The sequence below is a fragment of the Crocuta crocuta genome, unplaced genomic scaffold (genome assembly GCF_008692635.1).
Source record: "Crocuta crocuta isolate KB4526 unplaced genomic scaffold, BGI_CrCroc_1.0 scaffold179, whole genome shotgun sequence".
Taxonomy (NCBI): Eukaryota; Metazoa; Chordata; class Mammalia; order Carnivora; family Hyaenidae; genus Crocuta; species Crocuta crocuta.
Genome location: NW_027551568.1, coordinates 277903 through 302282, shown reverse-complemented (window position 1 = coordinate 302282; position 24380 = coordinate 277903). Strand labels below are relative to the sequence as shown.

Sequence of the window (24380 nt, the reverse complement as noted above, 5' to 3'; positions counted from 1 at the left end):
GGGGGGGGGGGGGGGGGGGGGGTGTCCTGTGCCCTCTTGAATCTTGGCTGGCAGCTGGAGGGACACAGTGAGTGAGTCCCTGTGCGACGGGCGGGAGTCTGAGCAGCTTCAGGACAAGACCCCAGGTAGCTGACGGGGAGTTTAAAGTGAGTGATTGATGTGTTGAAGGTACTGAGGAAGGAGGTGGGTGAGGCCCAGGAGCACGGGGTCACTTCAGACAGGAGCTGGACGTGAGAAAGGCTGTGTCATGGCAGCTGGGAAGGCAGGGCAGGTGGCGTCACTGAGCCCAGAGCGCAAAGACGGGTCAGGGCTGAGGCCGGGCAGCCTGGCCCGCCGGGCCGTGTCGGCGGCTGCAGGAGGCAGAAGGGTGGGGACGGCAACGTGCGGAAGCAGTAGCCAGAAATTCCCCGAATCAATGAGACGCCAGACTGCCAAAGGCCAGAGGACGCAGAAGAAGCAGGCAGGAAGCCCGCTCAGGCTCAGCCCGCGGGTGAGCACACGCAGAGATCGCCGAGGCCGCCAGAGGGAGCGGCTACAGACCGTGTCGCAGGTCTCGTGGGAAACCCCGGGGCCGCCGGGAGAGGCGGTTTCACGAACTGGAGTTAGAGGTCAGCAGAGGAGATAAGTGGGATTGTAAAAAATGCTCGCGTACCTCAAGACAAGAGAGCCAAAGAATTCAAGAACCCAGAGCAGCCAGGGGGACAGCGGGTGGGACACGGCCACGGGGGTACCGAGCGTGAAGGGTCGCTGCGTGCCAGCCAAGGGACTGTCCCACCGGATGAAAGAGCAGCACCCAGCAACATGCGACCTGTGGGGGACCCCGCCTCCGCCATCAGGACAGGGGATCAGGGGGGTACAGTTGCTGCCTGACTCCTCACCACAGACTTGGTGGCTTCCACATCTGCACGCGCCCTCCGCCTCTGCAGTCAGAGGTGTGGGCCTGGCTCGCGTCTCCCGGGGCTGCTGTCGGGCTGTGGCCCGGCTGTGCCATGGTGCGCATCTCGCAGAGGTGTGCCACTTCCTCCTCCCCGTCTGGGCTCGCTCAGGATGTTGGTGGGACTTGCTGGCGAGGATGGAGACGTGGGCGTCCGGGCTCCGTGCAGTGAGTGAGGCGCGTTGGACCTCCTGGGGAGGGGGCGAGTCCCCCGAACAGGCTGGCCAGCGCAGTGTAGCGTGGGCCTCACGCTCGGGAACGGCCTCCCTTCTCTCCCTCTGCCCGCAAGCCATCACCACTCTGTCCCCATCTCGAGGGGACAGGGTCACAGGAGGGTAGGACAGATACCTGGCGTGTGCACCGTGGGGCACCGGGAAGACCACCTGCAGGGTTGGAGGCGCGAGTGTCATGACCGCAGATTCAAGGTCTGCAGAGCCGGAAACAGTTACAGGAGAGATAGGCTCTCACGGTCACATCAGTGTTCCCACTCGGCAGTGGATGGTCGGTTCGGGACGGAGCGGTTGCTGGCAGCCAGCTGGATGACCTCTCTAGAACCTTCCACCCAACAGTTGAAAAAAACAAGGTCCTTCAGTGGTGGTGGACCATTCAGTGGAAAAATGTTTTAGGCCATTAAACCGCAGCAGGCTCCCACAAACTGTTCACAATAGAATTACGCCAGAAATTGGTAACAGATCCGGGTGCTTGGCTTGCTCAAGGTCGTGAATTTGAGCCCCATCTGGGGTATAGACGTTCCCTTCAAGAAATTAAAGAAATCTTAAAGAGAGAAAAAGAAAAGAAAAAAAATTGATAACAAAACTGGAAAAATCCCTAAACGTTTCAGAATTAACCCACTTCTGAATTACCCATGAGTCAAAAAAAATCTCGGGGAGTTTAAAAATACTTTAAAACAAATGAAAATTACATCAGATTTACGAGAGGAAGCTTGAATGTAGTGTTAAATGCTCACGTTCGTTGGGAAAGAAGATGCAGGAGCTTCAGGGGTGCAGCGTGTGTGACGAGCTCACCTGGGACGTTCTGTGCCTCCGGCCCCCGCAGGTACATTGAGTACATGTGTGACATGGTGGCAGAAGAGCCCATCACGCCACACAGCAAACCCGTCCTGGTGAAAGCCGTGGTCATGACGCCCGTGCCGCTCTTCAGCAAGCAGAGGAATGGCTGCAGGCCCTTCTGTGAGGTGTACGTGGGGGACGAGCGAGTGACCACCACGTCCCAGGAGTACGACAAGATGCGGTGAGCGCGGGGCTCGCCCAGCCGCCTTCCTCTGGGAGACCCCAGGAGGGGGCGGGCCAGGCCGGCCTGCTGAGGGGCAGCTCCCTACAAGTCCAAGTCCGTTCCGGCAGTGCCGCCTCCCAGAACCCCCAGGAGCAGAACCTGGGCTTGAAGCGGGGGTGCTCTGGGAGAGCTCGGGGCTCGCCTGCACCCTTGCAGGGCTGCTCTTCACCAGAAAGCTGTCTTTCCGACTTGGTGAACCTTTTCTCGTCCCGTTCTCCAGGGACTTTAAAACCGAGGACGGCAAAGCGGTCATTCCCCTGGGCGTCACAGTGCAGGGGGATGTGCTCGTCGTAATCTACCACGCGAGGGCCACGCTGGGCGGAAGACTTCAGGCCAAGGTACACGGGCGCCCAGGCCCCCTGGGCCATCAGCCTGTGGGATCCCCACCTCGTGTGGCCCGAGACAGAGGGCCGCTAGCCACACTGTGGGGTGCTGTCTGCGTGGGGAGTCCACTGGGCTATGGCTTCGGGGCTGCCCCGTGAAGTGTGTGTCTGCAATGTGAGGGTCTGGTGTCCCCTCCCCAGCTTCAGGGTCCCCTGTGTTCTCTCTGCAGGTGGCATCCATGAAGATGTTCCAGATCCAGTTCCACACCGGCTTTGTGCCTCGGAATGCAACCACCGTGAAATTTGCAAAGTATGTGGGGGTCACATGTGGGAGAGGTCAGGACAGTCAGGTGCACGGAGGCCCCCCGCCCCCCGCTGTGCACCCCGCAGCACTGAACTCCGTGCACTGGACACGGGCAGGACGATACAGTCCGTGCGTGGTGGCTGGGCTGCCACACAACTCCAGTCTTGGGTCCCCCCGCCCACCCGCTGAGCGTGGCCCAGTGTCCGATATGTGGCACCTCTTGGGCCGTGGCAGCTGCCACTGTGCGCCTCTGTGGCTGGGACTGGCCCTTTGCAGTTCTTGTTAGAACGCAGCCATGCCCACACCAGATGTGGTGTAGTCAGGTGAACGGGTGTGTGTTGCTTTCAAACCTCGAGCCCCTGACGCGTGCGGAGCGCTGTGCTCCACTCGGAAGGTGGAGGGCGTTAAGGGCGTCGTCTGGGGCGAGGGACAGAAACAGAAATGCGTGGAGTCGGGGGTAAGCGTCTTGTCTCACCCAGGGCTCTGTAGCCGTGCTCTCTGAGGTCCCCCGCCGGGACAGCACGTGGATGCCTGGCCCCCAGCACCGCGGGTGTCCCGGCCTCTGTGGGGGGCGGGGGTGTTCATACAGCTGGACGGGGCTGCACGCGGGCATCTGGATTGCAGCTCCTGTTCCCCCTTTGCCTCACGCAGGCGTGCCCGCACGTGCGCACACACACACGTGCTGCTCCAGACCAAGAGGAGGGGGAACGGGGGGGGGGGGTCAGGGAGGACTCGGCTCTGACCCTCTGGGTGCCAGGGGCCCAGGGAATGGCCGCCTCTGAGTGCGTAGCCTGGAGAGGCCTAGGGACCTCCTTGGAGGCTGGAACATTCTGGTATCTGGGCAGAGCCTTACTGAGCTGCACTTGGATCTGTGCCTCACTGTGTGCGCGTTATGCTTCCAGGGTTCTCGAATTGTGTGACTGGTGCAGGAAGGGGTGTGTCTTCTGTGGGCAGGAGTCTCTGTGCAGAGAGGCTGTTTGAAAAAGGATAGTTTGGGACAAGAACTTGGAATGGTCTTAGCAGGACCCACTGTCAGATAAACCTGAGTGGGTCTGTCTTCCAGGAGGCCCTGTGACTGAGGGATGGTCCCAGTGTGCTTACGTGGGCAGGACTATAGTCAGCCCCCGGGGACAGCCCCCTGGGCCTTCATGCCCTCCTGAAGTACAGGGCCCTGGGGGTCCTGGCCCTGCTCACAGACCCTCATTGTTCCCTCACTGGCCTGCTGTGTGATCAGGGCAGGCCCAGGCCCTGAGGTCGTCTCCGGGGGCCAGCCAGGGTGGGGAGGGGGGATGGGCGGCCACCAATGTGGCCCCCAGAGCTGCCCCCATGGCCCTGTTGCCCCTGGAGCTGAGCCTGCAGCAGTGAGGCGCTCCCTCCTCCCTCCCTTGTGGACGGGGTCTAGGTCTCCTGTGGTCCTTGCTGGCATTGCTGCCTCTGGGCTCACCACGGCGGCTCCCGTGCTAGCTGCTCCTGCCTGGCCACAGGGTGGACTGCGTCTCCCTGTCATGGCCCGACTTAGGAAGGAAGCGCACGGGAGGCCTGGGCCAGAACAAGCCGACCAGTAGACAGAGGGCGCTGTGGCCTGAGGAGGGCCTGTGGCACGGCGGCCACTGTCCTGAGCCCACGTTGCCCCCGCAGGAGGAGCAGCGCCACGCCGTTGTGCTGCCTCCCCTCACGCAAAGGTGGGAAGGACCAGAACCAGCGACGTTGCACATCAGCATCTCGCCTGCTCGCTTGGTTTATTCCGTGGGAGTCAGCCTCACCGTCTGCCACAGCTTTTCCACCCAAACTGACCACAGCCCTCGTGTCCACGGCCCTACTGCTCAGTGGCTGTTTCGTGTGTGGTCGTAGGTGTTGCACAGACACCGCAGAGGACCACAGGGCCTCTCCTTCCACGCATGGGTCCCTGGGGGACCCACCACCCCTTCTCTGTGTTCTCTGGTGTTTTTGTCCTTGCGTTGTTTTGGTGACGTTGAAACAGTCAGCAGTGCACAGAGCTGCCTGGTGACGTAAGACGGAGCTGGGAGCCTGCTGCCCAGCTGGGGACTGGGCTTCTCCACGGGGTCTGTGGAAATGTTGTCACACATGGTCTTGGGAAGTGCGGGGAGAGATCCCGGAGCTCCCTAGAAGGCGCAGAGCCCGCAGTCGGGGTTCAGTGACCTGGAAGCCACGGACCCCGCAGACGCATCCTGTGCCTTTCTGTGTTCACTTTCTGGTGACCATGGGGCCCCTGACCTGCAGAGGTCCTTCCTAACTGGCATCTGGCCTCCAATCGCAGGTATGACCTGGATGCGTGTGACATTCAGGAGAAATACCCGGATTTATTCCAAGTGAACCTGGAGGTGGAGGTGGAGCCCAGAGACCGGCCCAGCCGGGAGGCCCCACCCTGGGAGAGCACAAGCATGAGGGGGCTAAACCCCAAAATCCTGTTTTCCAGCCGAGAAGAGCAGCAGGACATTCTGTCTAAATTTGGTGAGACCCCTGCTGTCCAAACACCCAGCCTGAGACCCTTGCTGTCCAAACACACCGCCTGAGACCCTTGCTGTCCAAACACCCGGCCTGAGACCCTTGCTGTCCAGACACCCCGCCTGAGACCCTTGCTGTCCAAACACCCGGCCTGAGACCCTTGCTGTCCAAACACACCGCCTGAGACCCTTGCTGTCCAGACACCCGGCCTGAGACCCTTGTATCCAGACACCCGGCCTTAGACCCTTGTGTCCAAACACCCCGCCTGAGACCCTTGTTGTCCAAACACCCCGCCTGAGACCCTTGCTGTCCCAACACACCGCCTGAGACCCTTGTGTCCAAACACCCCGCCTGAGACCCTTGTGTCCAAACACCCGGCCTGAGACCCTTGCTGTCCAGACACCCGGCCTGAGACCCTTGTGTCCAAACACACCGCCTGAGACCCTTGCTTTCCAGACACCTGGCCTGAGACCCTTGCTTTCCAGACACCTGGCCTGAGACCCTTGCTTTCCAAACACCCCGCCTGAGACCCTTGTGTCCAAACACCCGGCCTGAGACCCTTGTTTTCCAAACACCCGGCCTGAGACCCTTGTGTCCAAACACCCCGCCTGAGACCCTTGTTTTCCAGACACCTGGCCTGAGACCCTTNACACCCGGCCTGAGACCCTTGTGTCCAAACACCTGGCCTGAGACCCTTGCTGTCCAAACACCCGGCCTGAGACCCTTGTGTCCAAACACCTGGCCTGAGACCCTTGCTGTCCAAACACCCGGCCTGAGACCCTTGCTGTCCAAACACACCGCCGGGCCGCTCTGACATCTGCCCTGCAGGGCCTGCCCCCGTCCCCTATCAGGCTGTGGGCGGGGCATAGGGAGGCCCAAAGCCCCCACCCAAGACCCTCCCGGCGCAGCCCCACCTGGGGGACTCAGGTGGCCAGACCGCTCCCAGACGCCAGAGCCCTCGGGCCCTCGCAGCCCTGCCCCGGGGGTCACCATGGCTCTGCTGGGAGAGGCAGCTCTGAGTCGCTTGCGCAGAGAGGGAGGTTAGCTTCCTGGAAGAAGTCGAGGCTCTCCCCACACCCTCACACGGGTACAGGCAGGGCCCACCCTCTTGGCTGCCGACTCCATCACGGTTGTCTTCGAGTCCTCGGTCTGCATGCTGTCCGTCCCCATGCACGAGGGCAGCTGCATCCCTGAGAGGCATGGGTGTCTGCACGCGTGGCGTGTGTGTCTGAGCTGACCTTGGGCTTTTCGCAGACCAGGCCCTCTGGTTGTCAGCACACGACCCCCAGTGGTTTGGAATTGGGCAGCCGACGCTATGGCTGTGCTACTGTGGGGGTGGTGGCGTTTGGGCCGGGTTCCTGACACGTGCTTTCTCCCTGGCAGGGAAGCCGGAGCTCCCCCGGCAGCCCGGCTCCACCGCTCAGTACGACGCCGAGGCGGGGTCTCCGGATGCCGAGCCCACGGAGTCTGATTCACCACAGAGCAGTAGCACAGACACCAGCCACTTCCTCCACACGCTGGACTGGCACGGTATGTGTGGGCACCAGCAGCGGCCGGGCCGGTGGCAGAGGTGTCTGGCGGGGTGCGCTGGGTGCCCGCTTTGCTCATTTCTTTCCTAACCCTTTCCCCCCCGGCTGCTACATGGCTTCGACCTGCCATCCCATCCCCTCCCCTCCCCCTTCCGGCCACGGCAGCCTGTGCTGTTCTTTTCAGAGGAGAAAGACACAGAGACGGGTCCAGAAAGTAACGTTGCCAAGGAGAGCACGCCAGCCCCAGGCGCGGATGCAGGCGGGGGCGAGCTTTCTGACGAGGAGGCGGCCACGCCCTCAGCTGAGAGCAGGGACGCAGCTGAGGAGGACACCGCAGGCCCAGCAGGGAGGGTGCAAGAGCAAGAGCTGATCTTTGACGCGGCCTCGCCACACGAGCCTGTGCTGCAGGAGGACAGTGTTGACCTCCTGGGCCTGCACTCCGGGGCGGGGCCGACACCCCCGGTGCAGGCCTGTGGGGCGGCCCCCAGTAACGCCGACCTGCTCAGCCGCCTGCTGGGGGCCCCTGACACCGCCCCGGAGGTCCCCCCAGGCGATCTGCTGGGCGGAGATGCCCCCCTGCTCTTCGAAACCCCGGCCCCTTCCGTGAGCGCCCAGAGCCCACCTCGAGAAGGGCCGGCTGTGGCCGGTACGTGGTTCCATCCCGTGGGGAGTAGAGGATCGTACGGTTTTAGTCGTTTGGCCTGGCTATCAAAGTTACCTGGGAGGAGCCCCTGAGAATGGACCCGGGGTGGGGGGGTGGTCAGTGTCCTGGCCCTCGGCCACCCACTGGGGGAGCAGCCCAGGGCAAGATGGCCTGAGGCAGCTGCTCTGAGGGTCGGACTCTTGAGGCCCCTCGACACCCCCGTCCCAGGACCGCCAGCCTCCTCTCTCACGGGCTTCCTCTCCGAGAAAAGTCTCAGGCGAGGGCCTCGGGCTGTGCAGGGCCTTCTTACGGAGGACGCTGCGGCCTCAGCCCAGGTCTGGCTGCGACTTGCTCAGCCTTGTGTCTGATGTTTTGGGCCACAGGCGCTTACGCAGAGCCTCACCTCCGCCCGCCCTCTGGGTGTCCTTCTGCAGCCGACCCGTTTGATCCTCTCCTTCTGCCATCTGGTCCAGACACCCAGCCCTGCTCCAAGCCCGACCTCTTCGGTGAATTTCTTAGTTCAGAGCCTCCTGCTGCCACTCCCGTCTCCTTCCCCTCCACCCACAGCGCCCCGCCCCCAGCCTGCAGCACCGACTTCCTGAACCTGGGTAAGTGCCAAGGTCGAGGCCTGGAGGGTGGGCAGCGCCGTCCCCCGCTGTGGACCCTGGGTTGCCGCAGCTCCTTCCTCCCCTGGGACAGGGACAGTCTGCGGGTGTCCAGCCCGTGCACTCTGCAGGGCTTCAGGGGAGGGTTGAAGGCCGGTCTGGGGGCTCCAGCACATGTCTGGGAATACGTGTGGCCACGGGGTGGGGAGGCCTTTGAAGACCTCATCGTTGTCGCTCCATGAACTGGTGATCCCATCGTCTACTTGGCAAGGTGTGCGACCACATGGTGTGTCCTCGAGACTCTGAGGAAGAAAGCAGCCCATCTGTGTGGGCTGAGCCCAGTGCAGCTCCCTGGGGACCCTGGGAATTCGAGAGCCCTGCCCTGCCTGGGGCCTCGCTCTGCCAGCAGTGCCTCAGGGGCCGCTGCAGGGCCAGCTCTGTTCCCAGCCTGCTGCTCACACGCGAGGGGGGACAGAGGGTGTCCTCCCGGCCTCCCAGAGAGGGGCTTGTGGCTGCCTGCCCCGACCAGGGGGCACCCCAGACAGTACTGCTCTCTTTCCAGGGAGTTTACCAGCAGAGCCCAGCAAGATGACAGCCTCGGCCAGCCACCCGGATCTGCTGGGAGGGTGGGAAGCCTGGGCCGAGGCTCCGGCCCCTGCCCCCGCTGGCGAAGGTACGAGCCCAGTTCTCAGGGGGGCCCCCACCGGGCTCTGGTGTCTTTGTGTCTCATGCGGCGTGTTTGCCGGGAGGGCTTGACAGGAGGCGGTGCCCGGTTGCTGCTGCGAGCGGTCCCCATAGCGTTCCCTGGGGGTGTCTCGTCTGCTGTGGCTCCTGTGCGTCCTGAAGGTGTGTGCCCCGTTCTCTGTGTGTCTCTGTCTTTTCTTGTGTGTGGGATTCTGTCTTGTTGGGAACGTTCCAGTAGTGAGTTGCTGTCAAGAGCCACAACCCGTGTCCCCTTTCGGGTACTGTTTGCCCAGGAGCAGTCCCCAGCCTGAGGCTCTCACCCTGGTTGCCAGTTCGATGCATTGTTCTCTTAATTTGCATTTCTTCTTTGTAAAGGACATCAGCTGTTTCTTCGCATGATTTTAGGGTCCTCTCCAGATGAGACATTCTTTTTTTTTTTTTTTAACGTTTATTTGTTTTGGAGAGAGAGACAAAACATGAGCAGGGGAGGGGCAGAGAGAGGAGACACAGAGTGGGAAGCAGGCTCTAGGCTCCAAGCTGTCAGCACAGAGCCCAACGCAGCGACCTGAGCCGAAGTTAGAGGTTTAACTGACTGAGCCACCCAGGCGCCCTGCTTTGCATGTTTTTAGTTCTATGTGTATATATAGAGAGACTTCAAGGGGTTTTTTTTACTGTAAGAACTCTTTACATACAAGCAGCCGTCATTTGTGATGACTATGACGTTCCATCGTGGGGCTTACGGTGCTAACTCGTCCAGATTCCGCGGCGTCTGACAGCTAGAGGGCCTCCAGTGCTGACTGTTGTGAGGGTCGTTGTGCAACGCGGTCACTCGTCCGCGGATTCTGGGAAGTGGGGTCACGGGAGCAGAGTAACAGGAGTCAGAGGAGGCAGCTGTGGCTGCACGCAGGGCCACATCGTGAGCTGGGGAGGGCGCTGACTCTAGCCGGGCGCGGCCTCAGGAGCGCCCCGAGGGTGCCCCTTGTCATTGAGCTCTCCACCTCTCTCCAGGTCCTTTCTTCTCTCCTGGAGGCCAGCCTGCTCCTCCTGGCCCCCCGGCCGGCTGGACCAAGTCTCAGAGCCTGGACCCGTTTGCAGACCTCGGTGACCTCAGTTCCGGCCTCCAAGGTGACGTGCCCGACCGTCGGGGGTGAGGGGCCAGAGCCCTGCCCGAGCCCCTCTGGCAGGAGGGTGCAGCCTGTCTCCGGCCGTGCCTGCTGCGGGTGCTTGTGAATCCAGCCAACACCAGTAGGCAGCAGGCACATGTGGGCCCCACCCGGCATCTGGGCCCGGAACGTGTGTCCTCGGGTTCCTCTGGCTCCTCCAGACGTGCGTGGGGCACAGAGACCATGAGTGTCTGAGCGGCCCCTCATCCCTTGCGGGTTGGCTGGAGGCTGGAACTCCAGGCTTGGCGATGAGGCCTCGGGGCTGCGCTCCTCTCCTGGGGCGCGGTGGCTGCCCCTACAGCCCTCCCGGTGCCTGGCACAGCATCGCTTTGGTGTGGAGCGCGAGGCTCCACAGCGCTAGGAAAACCCCTGGTGCCTCAAATGTGCTTGTACTTGCTCCAATCTTGTGATGCCCATTGGGTCTTCAGGACCCCCCGCTGCCTGTGTCTGTGCCATGTTGGGGGCTCATTCTGTGTCTGTCTTGTTGAATCCCCGTGGCTTTCCTTCTTTGAGCAGTTTTGTTCTAGCACATTCCTGGTGTTCAGGTTGCATTGTCTCTCTGAGGACATTCCTGGAGCTCGAGTTTGCCCTTGGCCGTCTGCCCCTGTGTGGCCTGTGTACCAGGCCACTCACACAACGGGTGGGTGGCCTAGAGCCTCTTGTGTGGCCCTGAGTCCTGTTTGGGGGGAAGGACCTCTCAGGTCCCCAGTGACCCATTCTTGGGATGGAGCCCGGCGTTCAGGTCTGCACTGTGACCCCAGACCCTTTGTCACACACACCCGGAAAGCAGGGCATCCTGAGGAAAGCTGACGGTTGGAAAGGAGAAACTGACAGACTCAGACTCTAGTTGCAGACACCAGATCCTCCGTGACAGATGACAGAGCAGCTGGACGTGAGGTCAGCACAGCGATGGAGGAGCTGGAAGCGTCCGTGGCCTGGAGGGCCCCAGGACGTTCACGCGCTTGGCTCCAACAGCACAGAGCACCCACTTTCTCCGGGTGCATCCGGGCCTTCATAAGCAAAGCTTGGCACGTGTGAAGGGGCAACACCACAGAGAGCACAGTTGTTCCCTGACCACACGGACTGGGAACCAGCGACCACGGCATAACCGTTCGGTCTTCAAACACTTAGACACTGAGCCACGCAGGGCCAGTGAGGACACGGAGCAGCTGGGTGGAAGGAGAAGGTGTGGGATCCCGAAGTGAGGGGCTCGCATGCACAGGCAGCACATGGGCTCCGGGCACCAGAGACCCTCTCAGCCATGTCGTGACTCGCCCCACGGATGTTTGAAAAGACAGCAAAATAAACGCGAAACAAAAGGAAGGGAGGATGTGATGAAAGTGCCTAAATCTGTGAAACAGAACCCTGAGCGAACAGAAGTCTCTTTCTTTGAAAACATGAAGAAAATTCAAAAATCCGTAAGATCAGTGAAAAGACAAAGCTCTACGAAGACAAGTTGGGAAGGATGATAACAGGAATGAGGTGGAGGGCCCCTGCAGGCCAGAAGGCTCTGGAGGGTGCCGGCCACCAGCGGAACCCAGCTGGCACGGAGCCCGTCGCTGGGACGGCTCTGTGACTGTGGACACAACGAGTTCAGAGTTGACAGTATCCTACCAGGGACTCTGGGGAATTTTACCAGACGTATAAGGAATTCATCCAGTCCACACGGCATCTTCCAGGAAACAGGAAGAGGACGGGATGCCTTCCATTGGGTCTTAGGAAGCTGGCATTACCCTGGCCCCCAAATCCAGGGTCCGCAGAAGAAAAGATGCGTGTGGAGAGTGTCCCTCGGTGAACTCAGGCAGACGTGTGCAGCACAGCTTAGGCAAAGAGAGCCTGTCGTTGCTCAGAACGAGCTGCGCACCACCGCCACGGAGGGTCTGTTCCAGGAGCACGAGGCTGTCTGCCGTGCCACGGCCAGGTAGCGGAGTCCACGCCATCGTGGGCCACGCAGGGGCTGGTCTCGAGCCCGTCAACAGGAGAGGCTCTCCTTATGAACAGCGTGGGCTCAAGTTCTGGGGTTCATGGGTGTGGGCCCGGCGAGCGCAGCAGGGGCGCGTGGGGAGGCGCAGCGCACTCGGGTCTGCGGCTGGAGCACACGCTTTCTTTCCAGGAAGCCCGCTGAGGATTTCTGGAGCCATGGGTGAGCGCATAGTAACACTTGTCTGCAGAGTCGGGGGACCTGAGTGACTGAAGTATTTCTGTAATGGAGAACAGTGTGGGAGGCATCCCTCCCCCCGGCTTCAGGCTTCCTCGTAGCTGCTGAAGTCAGCACCGCCTGGTGTCAGAGCCGAACGGAGCAGGACCCACACGTGGACCCACACGTGTGGGCCCAGCTGGTTTTCGACAGAGGCGCCTGGCTACCCGCAGATGGTGCTGGGGCAATGGGGCCTCCACAGGCAGAAACTCGCCCTAAGTCTCGTGTCCCCATACCAGGGGGCTCAGGAGTGGTCGTAGATTTGTGAGAGACAACAGAGCCAGTAGGAGAAAATGTAGGGGAGTATCTTTGGGGCCTAGGGTTCAGCTTACCTGTCTCATAGACCACAAGCCACAAAGAGAAAATGATAACCTTGGACTTCATCAAAACAAGGTCGTCTTTGCTGAAAGACAGAAAGATCAGCTACAGATGCAGGAGGAACAGTTTTGGGCCACATATTTGACCTAGAACTCACAGCTAGGATACAAGAGAACAGCAAAGACCGAAACCCATCCACTTGGAAAAATGGGAGGGTCGTGACAAGGCCGCCAGTGTAGAGGCTGCGGGGACGTGAGACGGCACAGCCCCTCTGGAGAAGAGTTGGTCGGGAGCAGATGCCCTTCATCCCAGAGAAAGGACAGAATTTTGTGCGCAGTGTTCGCAGCAGCCTCGTTCGGAACTGCCGAAAACCGGAGCCAGCCCTGAGGCCCTCCCGTGGGCCAGTCAGCAGGAAGGAACAGGTCCAAGTGAGAACACCACCTGCAGAGCTCACCTACTCTCTGATTCCATTTCTCGAACATTCTTGAACTAACAGTCCTGGAGACGGAGAGTAGAGGAGTGTCCCCATCTGTGCATGTGGTAACCGCACGCACACGCTCGTGTGCACCCCAGCTGGCACGTGCTGGGCAGCCGGTCTGGTGCAGCCCAGTTGTGTGAGCTGGGACCTGGGGGCTCTGGGGGAAGGTGCCAGGTGCCTGGGGCCCGTCGTGTGGCCTGGCCGTCTGGTTTGACCTGGTTCAAAATAAGTGAAGGAAGCAGTGCTTGTCCTCACGCTTGTCCCCACCGTCTCCCAGCCTTTTGTGGACCGTCCAGCTGTGGGGGTCACCTTGGCATCCGCCCCGTCCTGGCCTCTGACCTGAGTATTCGTTTCAGAGTGCTCGTTTTTCCAGTGTGTGTGTGGACTTCAAGTGCTGGAAACAGCACTGCCCCACCCGCGGCGACTTCAGGGACCAGGCAGCTGTCGCAGTGACACTCACCTGCTGTGAACTGTCTCCCCAGGCTCACCTGCTGGATTTGCTCCTGGGAGTTTCGGCCCCAAAACCGCCCCCCCTCCCTCGGGTGGCAGTCCCTGGCAGCAGACAAGTCGGCCCCCGGCCCAGAGCACCCCGTGGCCCCCCCAAGCCAAGCCACCCCCCAAAGCCTGTGCACAGCCAAGGCCTAACTACGCCGCCAATCTGAGTGTGATTGGCGGTCGAGAGGAGAGGGGCTTCCGCACCCCCAGCTTCGGTGAGTTCGCCCTCTCTCTGGTGTGAGGCTTTTCCGGGTTGGCCGGGAAGTAGTTACAGCAAAATCCTGCTTTGTTTCTCCAACAGCCTGTCCTGGGAAAAAGTGTTCAGTGGGGCCCATGTCTGTGCTTGCTCAGCGGGGGCTACTGTGGGGGTCCCATGTCCGTTCCTCTTGTTCCCGGGCCGGCATGGGCCAGGCAGCCTGCAGGGAGGCCGTGGTCACAGGGCCAGGACACGATGGCCAGGCCCACGCTCTCCGGGAGCCTTCTGTCCCGGGCCTGGCCGCCGTGTTTGTCATGGGGACAGCACATCTGTGTTGACACCAGGAGGTGATGGAGATGGCTGTCCTGGGAGCCTTAAGGGTGGGTGAGCTGGAAACGGTTGTGCAGGCCGTGGGCTGTGTTCGTGGGGCCCTTCTGAGGGATGGAGCCATCCTGACTGGTTTTCTCCGAGTGTTGCTGCAGCTCCGCACCCTCCCCGATCTCCCCACCGTGTGCGTGTGGGCAGGGCGCCTTTGCCAAGCCTCTGTTCTCCCCTAGGTCAGAAGCCACGAGTGTCTGAGAGCGACTTTGAGGACCTGCTGTCCGATCAGGGATTTTCCTCCAAGTCTGACCGGAAGGGGCCCAGGACCATGGCTGAGATGCGGAGGCAGGAGCAGGCCCGAGACACAGACCCACTCAAGCTGAAGCTCCTGGAGTGGACGGAGGGCAAGGAGAGGAATATCCGTGCGCTGCTGTCCACCCTGCATACCGTGCTGTGGGACGGCGAGAGCCGCTGGGCCCCCGTGGGCATGGCTGACCTGGTGACCCCTGGGCAGGTGAAAAAACAGTACCGCCGAGCTGTGCTGGCCGTCCACCCGGACAAGGTGAGCGCCGGCGGGGGGCGCGGGAGCAGGTCGGGGGCGGGGGGCGGCTGGGAGCAGGTCCGCGGCCTCCTCACCGCGTGGCCCGGTCCCTCAGGCCGCGGGCCAGCCGCACGAGCAGCACGCCAGGATGATCTTCATGGAGCTGAACGACGCTTGGGCCGAGTTCGAGAGCCAGGGCTCCCGGCCCCTCTTCTAGTCCCACGGTGGCCGGGGCTGCACATGTGGCTCATGGAGCCGGAAGCTGCTGAGCTCACCTGGAGGGTCCTGTCCGTGGCCGTGACGGCATGGGCTCGCGTGGCGGCACCCGCGTCGTAGTGCGCACCGCTGCTGGTGGGTCCGGAGCAGACGCCGCTCCCCGGCGCGAGGAGAGAAAGCATTCCAAAGCCTCCGATTCTCCTTTTCTTTTTCTGGTCCCGAAGGAAACGTGTTGATGACATTCCCCCCCACGATTGTCACAGTTTGTGATTCGTGTCATTTTGAACAGTGGCGGTTGCCTTGAGAGCCCCTGCTCACGGGAGAGCACGCTGCTCAGCATCCTGCCCGTGGACGCTGACTCCTGCGTGTGAGCAGCCCGGCAGCCGCTTGTACATAATTAAACTATTTTCTGATNCCCCGGGGATGCCGCGCAGGAGCCCCGCCGGCGGGCCTCGCCGTGAGCACTGCATGCGGCCCAGACAGAAGGCCATGCCACCCCACCCCCGTGTCCCGCTGGGTCCCCTCTCACAGGGGGACGGGCATGGGGCCTTTGGACGCTGTTGCTTAGGGAATTCAGAGCGGTTGCTTTCTTTTCATGAAAAGCTCATTGGAGAAGAGTCCGGTGCCCAGCCTCACGTGGCAGAGACGTGGCTGCCACGGCTGCACAGGTGTGGTCTCCATGGTGTGTGGGCTCGGGTGGTGCGCACCAGCACGAAGCTTCGGTCAGCGGGGACCTCACAGCCCCTGGGGGTGTCCTGCTCTGCTCCTGCGCGGCCGCCCCCCGGCCAGTCGGCACCGCCGGCCTCTGTGCGCTCCCTTCTTCGTTCAGTGTGGCTCCCGGAGTGCAGTGTGATGCTGGACAGAACTGAGGGCCATTTCAGGACCTGTCACGGGAGGGGCGCGGACCGGAGAGAGGCAGCCCCTGTCCCGCCCATCCCTCGAGTGGGACAAGTGAGTTGGTGTGGACTTGAACCTCTGGTCACAGAGGCGTCCGTGTGAGCCTCTAAACAGCACTGCAGGGGCCACAGCAGGGCTGCCGGGAGCCCAGCACCGACGTCCCCAGGTAGTCGGGCGCTCAGAGCCCCCCTTCCACTGCCGTCGTCACTGCAGCTGGGGGCCCCTGTGGGCGTTGGGCGGGGCAGGGGCCCAAGGGGGTGGTGCCCAGGGCTCTGAGGGTGCAGAGGGAGAGGCTCTGGCCTTTGACCTGCAGCCAGCAGGACCACACCAGGGGCTGTGAGTCCCCTGCCTTCTGACCCCTGGGCTCCGCCGCTGCCCCTCTGTGGAGGTGACCATGGGCCACACGAGCCCTTGGTGCTGAGCGACTGACGCAGGCTGGTGCAGGCAGCGTCCCAGTGTTCGGAGAATAAGAACTCTGCATTTGTTACGGGTTTGCTGCTATTTTTAGCTTCCAGCTCCTTTAAAAAATAACGAGCGACCTAAATAGCTTTAGAGATTTCACATCAGAGTTGCTTTGAATCCAGAGCCCCGCCCCAGCTCCCACCGCCCTCCAGGGGGCTGTGGGAGCCCACCCACCCCCAGTCCCTGGCCTGTTGCCCTCTCTGTCTTTGGTACCGGCCCTTATTTACTGTCTTGGGGTGACATTCCAGAGGTTTCTACTTGGCTCACAGAGCTCTTATCCTACAGACCCTGGACCCAGTGTGGGGACCACTCCAGGGACCCGGCACGTCCACAGTGGGGCCAGTGAGGAGTGTAGTCAGGAGCCAGACCTCCATGGGCCCCGGGGGCAGGGTGGGAGAGGCATTTGGGTCGCTGCTACAGGGTTCCCAGGCTGCCCCCATCTGTAAACCCAGGACCCCATCGCACCCCCCCAGGGTCTGCAGAGGATGCCCCCACCCCCGGCATGCCTGTGATGTCCCCAGTGACCAGCGTCCTCAGGGGCCGTGGAGGCACATGACTGCTGGGCGTGTGACCCACACGGTACGCCCCCACGCCGCCCCCCAGCCGCCTCACCCCTCCCTGCCTGCTCCCTGACGGCAGGCATTGCCCTTTCACTCAGCTGCCAGTTTGCCCATCCCTGGGGTCCCGGCCAGGGCGTCAGGTCTGGCGTCTTGAGAAAGTAGTTTCATTTCTGTACCTAGTGACGCGTCCTCCTCCCTGCCAGCACCTGCTGAACGTCGCTTGCGGTTGGTGTCCCTGCAGTTCCCCGTAGTACAGGCCGGAGAAGCCTTCCGTGTCTCCCGGCCACGGCTGGACCCACCCTCCCGCAGCGTGGCCTGTGTTCTTGGCTCCGGTGCAGAAAACAGCCTTAAATCCTGCCCCTGCCTGATTCCTGGCAAATGCCTCTTTGTGGGAAATAAATACTATTATTCAGCAAACACTTAACGAGCGCCCACCCTGTGTGGCCGAGTCTGGGGGCTTTTCCAAGGGGTGGGGTCCAGCTCAGCTGAGCACCTCCTCCAGCTTTCACCTGCCCTGGCCACTCTGCCTGGGGTCCCTGAAACGGAGGCCTTGGGGGGACGCAGGGTAGATCCCATAGGGTCTACAGGGCCCTGGAGTGACGTGGGGTCCCTGCTTTGCTGTGGGTCCCCATGGCCCAGCTGGACCTTCCTGCCCCAGCTGCCATGAGGCCCAGTCCACTCACTATACGGTCTCCTTCAAACCTTTTTTAAAATTTTTTAATGTTTTATTCATTTTTGAGAGAGAGAGAGACAGCATGAGCAGGGAAGGGGCAGAGAGAGAGGGAGACACAGAATCCGAAGCAGCTCCAGGCTCTGAGCTGTCAGCACAGAGCCCGACGCGGGGCTCGAACCCACGAACCGTGAGACCATGGCCTGAGCCAAAGTCAGGTGCTTACTCGACTGAGCCGCCCAGGCGCCCCATCCCTCAAACCTTGAGATGCTACCCTGCAGGGTGAACATCAGAGCCTCAGGCCTGTGTCCCTGGGTCTGCGGATGATCCCGTGAGACGCACCCCCACCCAGGACCATGGGCTTGAGAACCCCGGGCCCAAGAGGGACCCTCAGTCCCGTCACTACTGCCAGATTGGACCCTATCAGGGTTGCTCTGCAGCCCCCACCCCCAGGTGACGGGCAGGCTGAGCCATGACAAGTCGTCAAGTCGTCTTCCTCACACAAAGCAGCTTGGCCACCAGGAGGGCAGAGCAAAGACACACAGGGACGCTTGTGCACACACGTGTGTGCACACAGGGACACGTATACACACAAGGACACTTGTCCACATAAGGACATGTGCACACAGGGACACATGCACACAGACGCATGTACATACAGGGAAGCTTGCACACACAGGGACACGTATACGCACAAGGACCTGTGCACACACAGGGACACGTGCACACACAGGAATGCATGTACACACAGGGACACGTGCACGCACAGGGACGCTTGTACACAGGGACAGATGCGTGCGCACACAGGGATGCTTGCACACACAGGGACATGTGCACACACAAGGATGCTTGTACATCATGTCTGGTGTTGGCTCTGTTACCAAGGCCCCTGGTGTCCAGCTGAGCTCTGTGGTCCCCGCGCTTAGGCCAGGACCGCCTCCTGGGCGGTAAGGCCTGGATAGGATCTCATCCTGCAGCCTGGCACCTGCCCTGTGCACCCCTGCTGGATGGGCCCCTTGTGGAGGAAGACCCCCCCACCCCCCCACCAAGCAGTGGGAGGCGTCTCTCAGTCTGGCTGGGCTGGGTGTCATGGGGGCCCCAGAGGTGGAAGCACGGAGAGCCCCGGCAGCCTGTAGTCGGCGTATCCGGGCTTCTCCGTTCTCGAGACAACGTGTTTCTGCACAGGTCAGGGTGCAGCACGCGCTTCCCCAGGTCAGACGCCGTCTCCTTGGGGGTGGACAGACGGCTCTCCGGGAGCAACCGAGTCCTGTTGTTGAGACCGAGCTCACTGGTGACCCCCAGGGCAGAGGTGCACAGCACTGCCCCTCAGTGCAGGAGAGGGGTCCTCTGGACAGCAGGATGCCGGAGGCTGATCCACGTTGTAGGAGTATTAGGATTTGGTTTCTTTCTCGGGCTGATAGTACTGTTGTTTGGACAAACACCTTCATCTAACCATCAAGGGGAGTCGGGCTCTTTGGCCCTGCGGCCATTGTGAATGACGCTGCCCTGGACATGGGCACACATTTTTCGCCTTCGGATGTGTCCCTGGGAGCAGGTTCCGGGCCCCCGGGACTGTGTGTCACCTGTCAAGGAGCTGCCGGCCTCTTTGTGGCTCCATGTGCCCTGTTGGCCTGGGCACGGGCTCCTTGCCAGGGCGCAGGTGGGCTCACGCATCCACTTGCCATCTGCCCAGCCACACACTGCTGAGCACCCACGCGAGCGGGACAGTGGCCTTTCCTTGGGGATCGGGGCTCCTGAGGACATGCTCAGAGCATCTGGGCCCAGAAGCTGTCAGGGCCCTGGGTCATGTCCTTGCAGGGACGGGGTGGCCCCGGGTGGTGTGAGTCCAGTCCCCGGGCCGGTACCCCTTGGACAGCAGGAGGGCTCTGGTGCTGAGCCCCCAGGCTCTGCTGTGCCCTTCACACAGACAGAGCTGATCCACACCCCGACTCTTCGCCAGCTCAGGCTCGGCCCAGACACCAGCCTCAGAAACAGAGGGGCCGCCCCTGCCTGCCATGGTCTTTTTGAAGGACTTTCTTCAGGAAGCTGGACAAGCTGCCTGGGCCCCAGGCTGGCAGGGAGGGGGCATCCGACCGCAGCCAGCCCAGCACCCCTGACAGCCCCACCACCCTCTCTTGGCCTCTTTTCCCCTGGGTGACCCCTCCGAACCCTCAGCTTCAGCCAGGCTGCCTACCTGGGGCGTCTGTCTCCTTGCCCAGGCTCCACAAGCAGGCTCCCTCGGCTCCGTTGTCCCGAGCCCTGAGCTGCACCTTCAACCTCGGGTCTGCCTGGCCCGTGGCCAGGGCACAGCGTCCACACTCCTGTCCTGGTGGGGCTGACCCTAGTGGACACTGGTCCAGCCATGGCCTCTGTACAGCCTGGCCTGGGAAATCGGTGAGGGCTAGCAAGGGGCCTCTAGGGTGCCGAGGGCACAGGGTCAGGTAGTGGGCCAAGCGGACGACCGCCCGTCAGCTGCCCACAAGGGCAGAGGTCGGCGTCCGAGTCTGGCCCTCCGTTCAGTCCTCCCCGACCGCACCGCAGGCTCCCTGCCCACCACACCCCGCGTGTGTCACACGCCTCCGCTCCAGGCTCACCTGCAGGGGGTTCGAGGCCAGCACCGGCCAGGGGCCGACGGTCAGTGCAAACTGGACACCTGTCCTCAAGGGCAGGGGCTCTGCTGTGAGTCCTAGGTTGCCCCCGGCTGGAGGCTGAGCCAGGGTGCAGCCCAGCGCCCCTGCCACACCTCACGTATCTGGCCACCTTGGTCTCGGGCAGGAAATCCAAACCGTTGTCTGTGTGAAGTCTTCCTCAGCTGTTCTCTGAAGCAGCAAAACCCGACTGACAGACGGTCCGCAAACCAGCAGGCACTGGGCCGCCCCGGCGGGGTGGGGGGGAGGTGAGCCCCTTCCACAGCGAGCTCAGCAAGGTGAGGCCACACGTGCCCTTCGGGCTCTGCTCACGCCTTCCCAGCAGCTGGAGAGGGCCTGGGGCCTGCCAGGGCGGGGAGGGGGGAGATGGGGGCAAAGACACGAGGAAGGAGCTGTTTGGGGACACAGACATGTCCGCTGTTTGACCTGCTTCAGCCAAGGCTTCGTTCGCCGATGTCTAGGCCAGGCCTCAGGGCACATGTGGGCTTCAGAGTCGTGCAGACGAGTGCTGGGAAACCTGGGTCGGGGGCCGGCCGGGTTCCCGGCAGAATGGAAACAATCTCGAGTCCCGAGTGGGGGAGGGCGGCTGCACCGGCACACGCGTCCCCGCCCTTCAGGCAGCATGATGTGCTCGTGGCCATGTTGCTAGTGGGTGAGTGTGGGCCGGGCCCATGTGCTCGGGTCACGTAGATTTGGGGAGGACTCAGGCTGGGGGCCTCTAGGAGCCTCACCTGGGGGAAGAGACTACGAATTCGTGGGGAGCCAGAGCTTGGACAGGGTGGGGCACATGGGCAGCTAAGGGGCCGCTGGACGAGAGGACACCTGCTCCGGCCCCAGGACCTGCCCTACGCTCGCGTCTGCTGGCCACTCGGGGTGGGGGCAGGGCCTGTATAGGATCATCTTCCTGGATGGTAGGAGTAGATGTTTCCAGAGCCTCAGCCAGGCCCTGGGCAGGCTGCAGGCCAGGACACCAGGCCCAGGGCGGAGGTTTGGAGGGTCCCCCTGCCAGCAGCAGGGGCGGCACCAGGCTTACAGGCCACCCAGTCACCCAGGGCAGGGCGCTGTCCGCGGTGGGACCTGGACCAGGGAGGGGCCACACCTCCCAGATGCTCACCTGGCACCTGAGGGGTGGTGTTTGGCTGTGGGGACGCGTGTGCCAGTGCGGCCGCCCTCCCCCACGCGGGACTCGGGGCTGTTTCCATTCTGCTGGGAACCCAGCCAGCCCCCCACCCAGGTTTCCCGGCACCCATCTGCACGACACTGGCCCAGTGCAGCCTGAAGCCCACATGTGCCCCGAGGCCTAGACATCGACTTCCGAAAGCCTTGGGTCTCTGTCCTGGTCTGTGCGCTGATCTCTCCGCACAGCACTTACTGCCATCTGCTGTCTCCTGGGCACCGGCTCCTTCTGGAATAGAAGCTGAGAGCACGCAGCCTTGCCTCCTTCCTCACAGCACCTGTCGTGATGCCCAGAACCGTGCCCGGAAACAACTGCAGTCAGCGCGTGGGTGGGCAGGCAGAGCTGGGCCCTCGCGCCTGGGGCTGGTCCCAGGGGTGGGCGGAGGGGCGGAGGGTGACTGGGACTCTGCCGTCGAGGGGCACTCCTCGTCCTTCCTCCCCTTGCTGGTGGGTCCGAGGTTCCTGCAGGCGGTGCACGTGACCCGGGCTGGTCGGGTTCACTTCCAGCCCAGGCGGGAGCCCTTTGAAGCGGTGGGTGCTGACGGGGGAAAAACAAAGGGAAGAAAGCCTGGTTTGGGTGCTTGCTGGGGTGTAAGTGCTCCCCACAAAGGCTGATCGCACGCCGCCGACATGAAGTCACTGAATGCTGACCCCCTGTCTTCAGCGGGGAGCCCCGGCCCGGCTGTGTGTCCGCTGGGGCAGGCCTCCACCCCCACCCCCTGCACCCCCGCCTCCCGGGGCCTCGGGCCACACCCTGTGGTGGTGTTGCCGGTGTTAGCCACCTGACCTTCCCGCTTCCTGGACCCAAGCACAGCCAGGAGGCCAAGACTCAGAAGGCAAGGAGGATCCAGGAAAGCCCTGTACCTCCTTCCCCAAGTGAGCCAGGGTGTCCTGGGCACGAAGCATCCCAGCAGAACCCACACAGGCCTCACTGGACTCTGGGTGTCACTGGAAAGAGGGGGGCCCACTCCTGGGTGGTGACGACCGCATCTGGCCGCCGGGCAGCCCCTGGTGGCCGCACAGAACTCTCGGGCACCTGCATCTCCGTCCTGAAACCCGCCTCCGAGGGCCAGCAGTGTTGTTGACTGGCGGAGTCCCGGCTGCATCAGGGTCACTGTCTGAAGGAATCCAGGCCCCTGAGCTGCCCCACCAGGCTCCAGGGGGCCCTGGGAACAGCCTGGGTCTCCCAGGCCCTCTCAGCACCCCCACTGTTGTGGCGTGACCACTACCCCTACCCCTTTGCCCACACAGACGGCGTCCTGTGTGCAGGGGCTGAGTCTGGCCTCAGGGCAGGGCTGAGAAGTGCAGTGTGGAAGAAGGTCCTTTTTTTTGATTAATTTTTTTTGAGAGACAGAGGACAATTGGGGGAAGGGTAGAGAGAGAGGGAGACACAGAATCTGAAGCAGGTCCAGGCTCTGAGCTGTCAGCACAGAGCCCGACACGGGGCTCGAACCCACGAACCGTGAGATCATGACCTGAGCCGAAGTCAGACGCTCAACCAACCGAGCCACCCAGGCTCTCCAAGCAGGTTCTGTTAAAGGCACCCACTGGGGCGCGCCTGGGTGGCTCAGTCAGCTAAGTACCCAACTCTTGATTTCTTTTGGCTCAGGTCATGATGTCACAATTCGTGGGTTCAAGTCCCACACCTGGCTCTGCACTGATAGCGTGGAGCCTGCCTGGGATTCTCTCTCACTGCTCCTCCCCAGCTCTCTCTGTCAAAATAAATATTTTTTAAAAAGGGGGGAGACCCACTGGCCTTGGTCCCCAAGGCAAGTCTGGTGGCTTCTTGGAAGGTGGAGGAGGACACTGGGGTGGAGCAGAGTTACTGAAGTTGCGGGGGGGGCTGTTCACAGAACAAGGATGGCTGGTCTGCAGCTCAGGGAGATCTTTCTCTGAGGGTCACATGACAGGCCCTAGGGAGTGACCATGGGTGAGGAAGTCAGGGGCTCGCAGATGTGGATGGGACCTACATGGATGTCACCATTAAACTGCAGTGGATGTGACCAGATGTCCCCCAAGACTTAGAGATGCCCCAGGGCATTTGCGCAGCCTGGACGTTTCTTTCATTTCAGGGTCTGCCTTGCCTGTGACTGTGGAAGAGACACTGGTGTGACAGACACAGACACGCTTACCCCAGGGCCACCCAAGAGCACCTAGGCCCAGCCCACAGGGGCCCTGCTGGAGGCCGGACGTCCAGAGGGTAGAGGCCTTCAGAAGCACAGCCTCTCTGAGAGCAAACTCAGCCCTGCCCCATCTTCCCCCATGCCTCCTGTACCTCACCCCTGCCTGCGCCCACTCGGGGCTGTCCCTGCCCCACGGCAGCCAGTGAAAGGCTGAATCCCACCTCCAAGCCCACATAGTTTTACGCTGGAGCACAGAGGGGGGCTGCTCCAGGCAAGGAGCAGAAAGGGGGCCTCACCGCTGCTGCTGACCCCTCCTCGCTTTCCCTCGGCCCCTGCACCGCCCCCTTTTCTGAGCATGTCTGAAAGGCATGCCCGCCCCGCTCTGACACAATACCCTGCAGGGGACTCAGAGTCCCCACCGCTCTGCCGGACCCCTGTGCGGGGGCTGTTCGAACAATGACCGGAGCCTGGGAAGAGGACAGAGCCGGTCAGCGGCCAGATGGGCACGGGGCTGGCGAGGGAGGGGACCGTGGGCTGGGGGAAGGGGCCCGGCCAGCGACAGCGGCCTGGGGCGTGAGGCAGAGCGGATGTGCCATCGCTGTGCTCTGAGCGCAGATCCTGGGCCAGCCCCTCGGGGAAGCGGGTCCACAGCGCTGCTGGCGGGGGTCTCTGGAACTTGAGGAGCAGCCTCTGTTGGGGGGCAGGGCCTCTGTGGAAACAGACGGTCAGGAGGAAAGTGTGTTTCATCACAAGACCCTGACCAGGCAAGCGTGACCCGCACCCAGGACGGGACACGGGGCTGAGGGACAAGTGGGCACCCCGGCTGGGCGGCACCTCCAGCTTTACTCCCCGGAGCCCCTGCGATGAGCCCGCAGCAGGCTGGGCACTTCCTGCCAGGGTGGCAAGGGGAGGGGCCGCGGCATCAGGGAGGCACACAGGGTCCCTGCGCTCCCAGCCCCGGTCCTGCCCCAGCTCTGATGAAGGACAACTGTGATTTTCCACCTCACGTGGCTCCCGCTTTTCCCACGTTGTTACCCTTCAAGTAGTAATGAAATCCAGCAGGAAAACGGCAGCACCGAGGGCTGGATCATTCAGTGTGTGAAAGTATGAAGTTTGCATTTGAAGTTTCCGGATCAGC

General features: G+C 62.2%; 1 protein-coding gene and 1 long non-coding RNA gene across 3 annotated transcripts in view; both read left to right on the top strand.

The window, feature by feature from the left end:
- GAK (cyclin G associated kinase) overlaps nucleotides 1-15120 on the top strand; it is a 43072-nt gene extending 27952 nt beyond the window's left edge. The window contains exons 15-26 of one of the 2 annotated variants that reach the window (XM_077750558.1): nucleotides 1991-2185; nucleotides 2448-2565; nucleotides 2781-2860; nucleotides 5133-5326; nucleotides 6704-6850; nucleotides 7034-7495; nucleotides 7927-8100; nucleotides 8660-8770; nucleotides 9790-9906; nucleotides 13420-13647; nucleotides 14186-14511; nucleotides 14606-15120. In XM_077750558.1, the coding sequence (XP_077606684.1) occupies nucleotides 1991-2185; nucleotides 2448-2565; nucleotides 2781-2860; nucleotides 5133-5326; nucleotides 6704-6850; nucleotides 7034-7495; nucleotides 7927-8100; nucleotides 8660-8770; nucleotides 9790-9906; nucleotides 13420-13647; nucleotides 14186-14511; nucleotides 14606-14707 (2254 nt within the window). In that variant the 3' untranslated portion in view covers nucleotides 14708-15120. Of the gene's footprint in view, nucleotides 1-1990; nucleotides 2186-2447; nucleotides 2566-2780; nucleotides 2861-5132; nucleotides 5327-6703; nucleotides 6851-7033; nucleotides 7496-7875; nucleotides 8101-8659; nucleotides 8771-9789; nucleotides 9907-13419; nucleotides 13648-14185; nucleotides 14512-14605 lie in introns of both variants that reach the window. The other variant, XM_077750557.1, reaches the window with a different exon arrangement.
- A 7-nt stretch (nucleotides 15121-15127) lies between these two features.
- Nucleotides 15128-17049, top strand: LOC144220357 (uncharacterized). The gene is made up of 2 exons (XR_013331710.1): nucleotides 15128-16644; nucleotides 16806-17049. It is a non-coding gene; the product is annotated as an uncharacterized LOC144220357 (long non-coding RNA).
- The last annotated feature ends 7331 nt before the right edge of the window (nucleotides 17050-24380 follow it).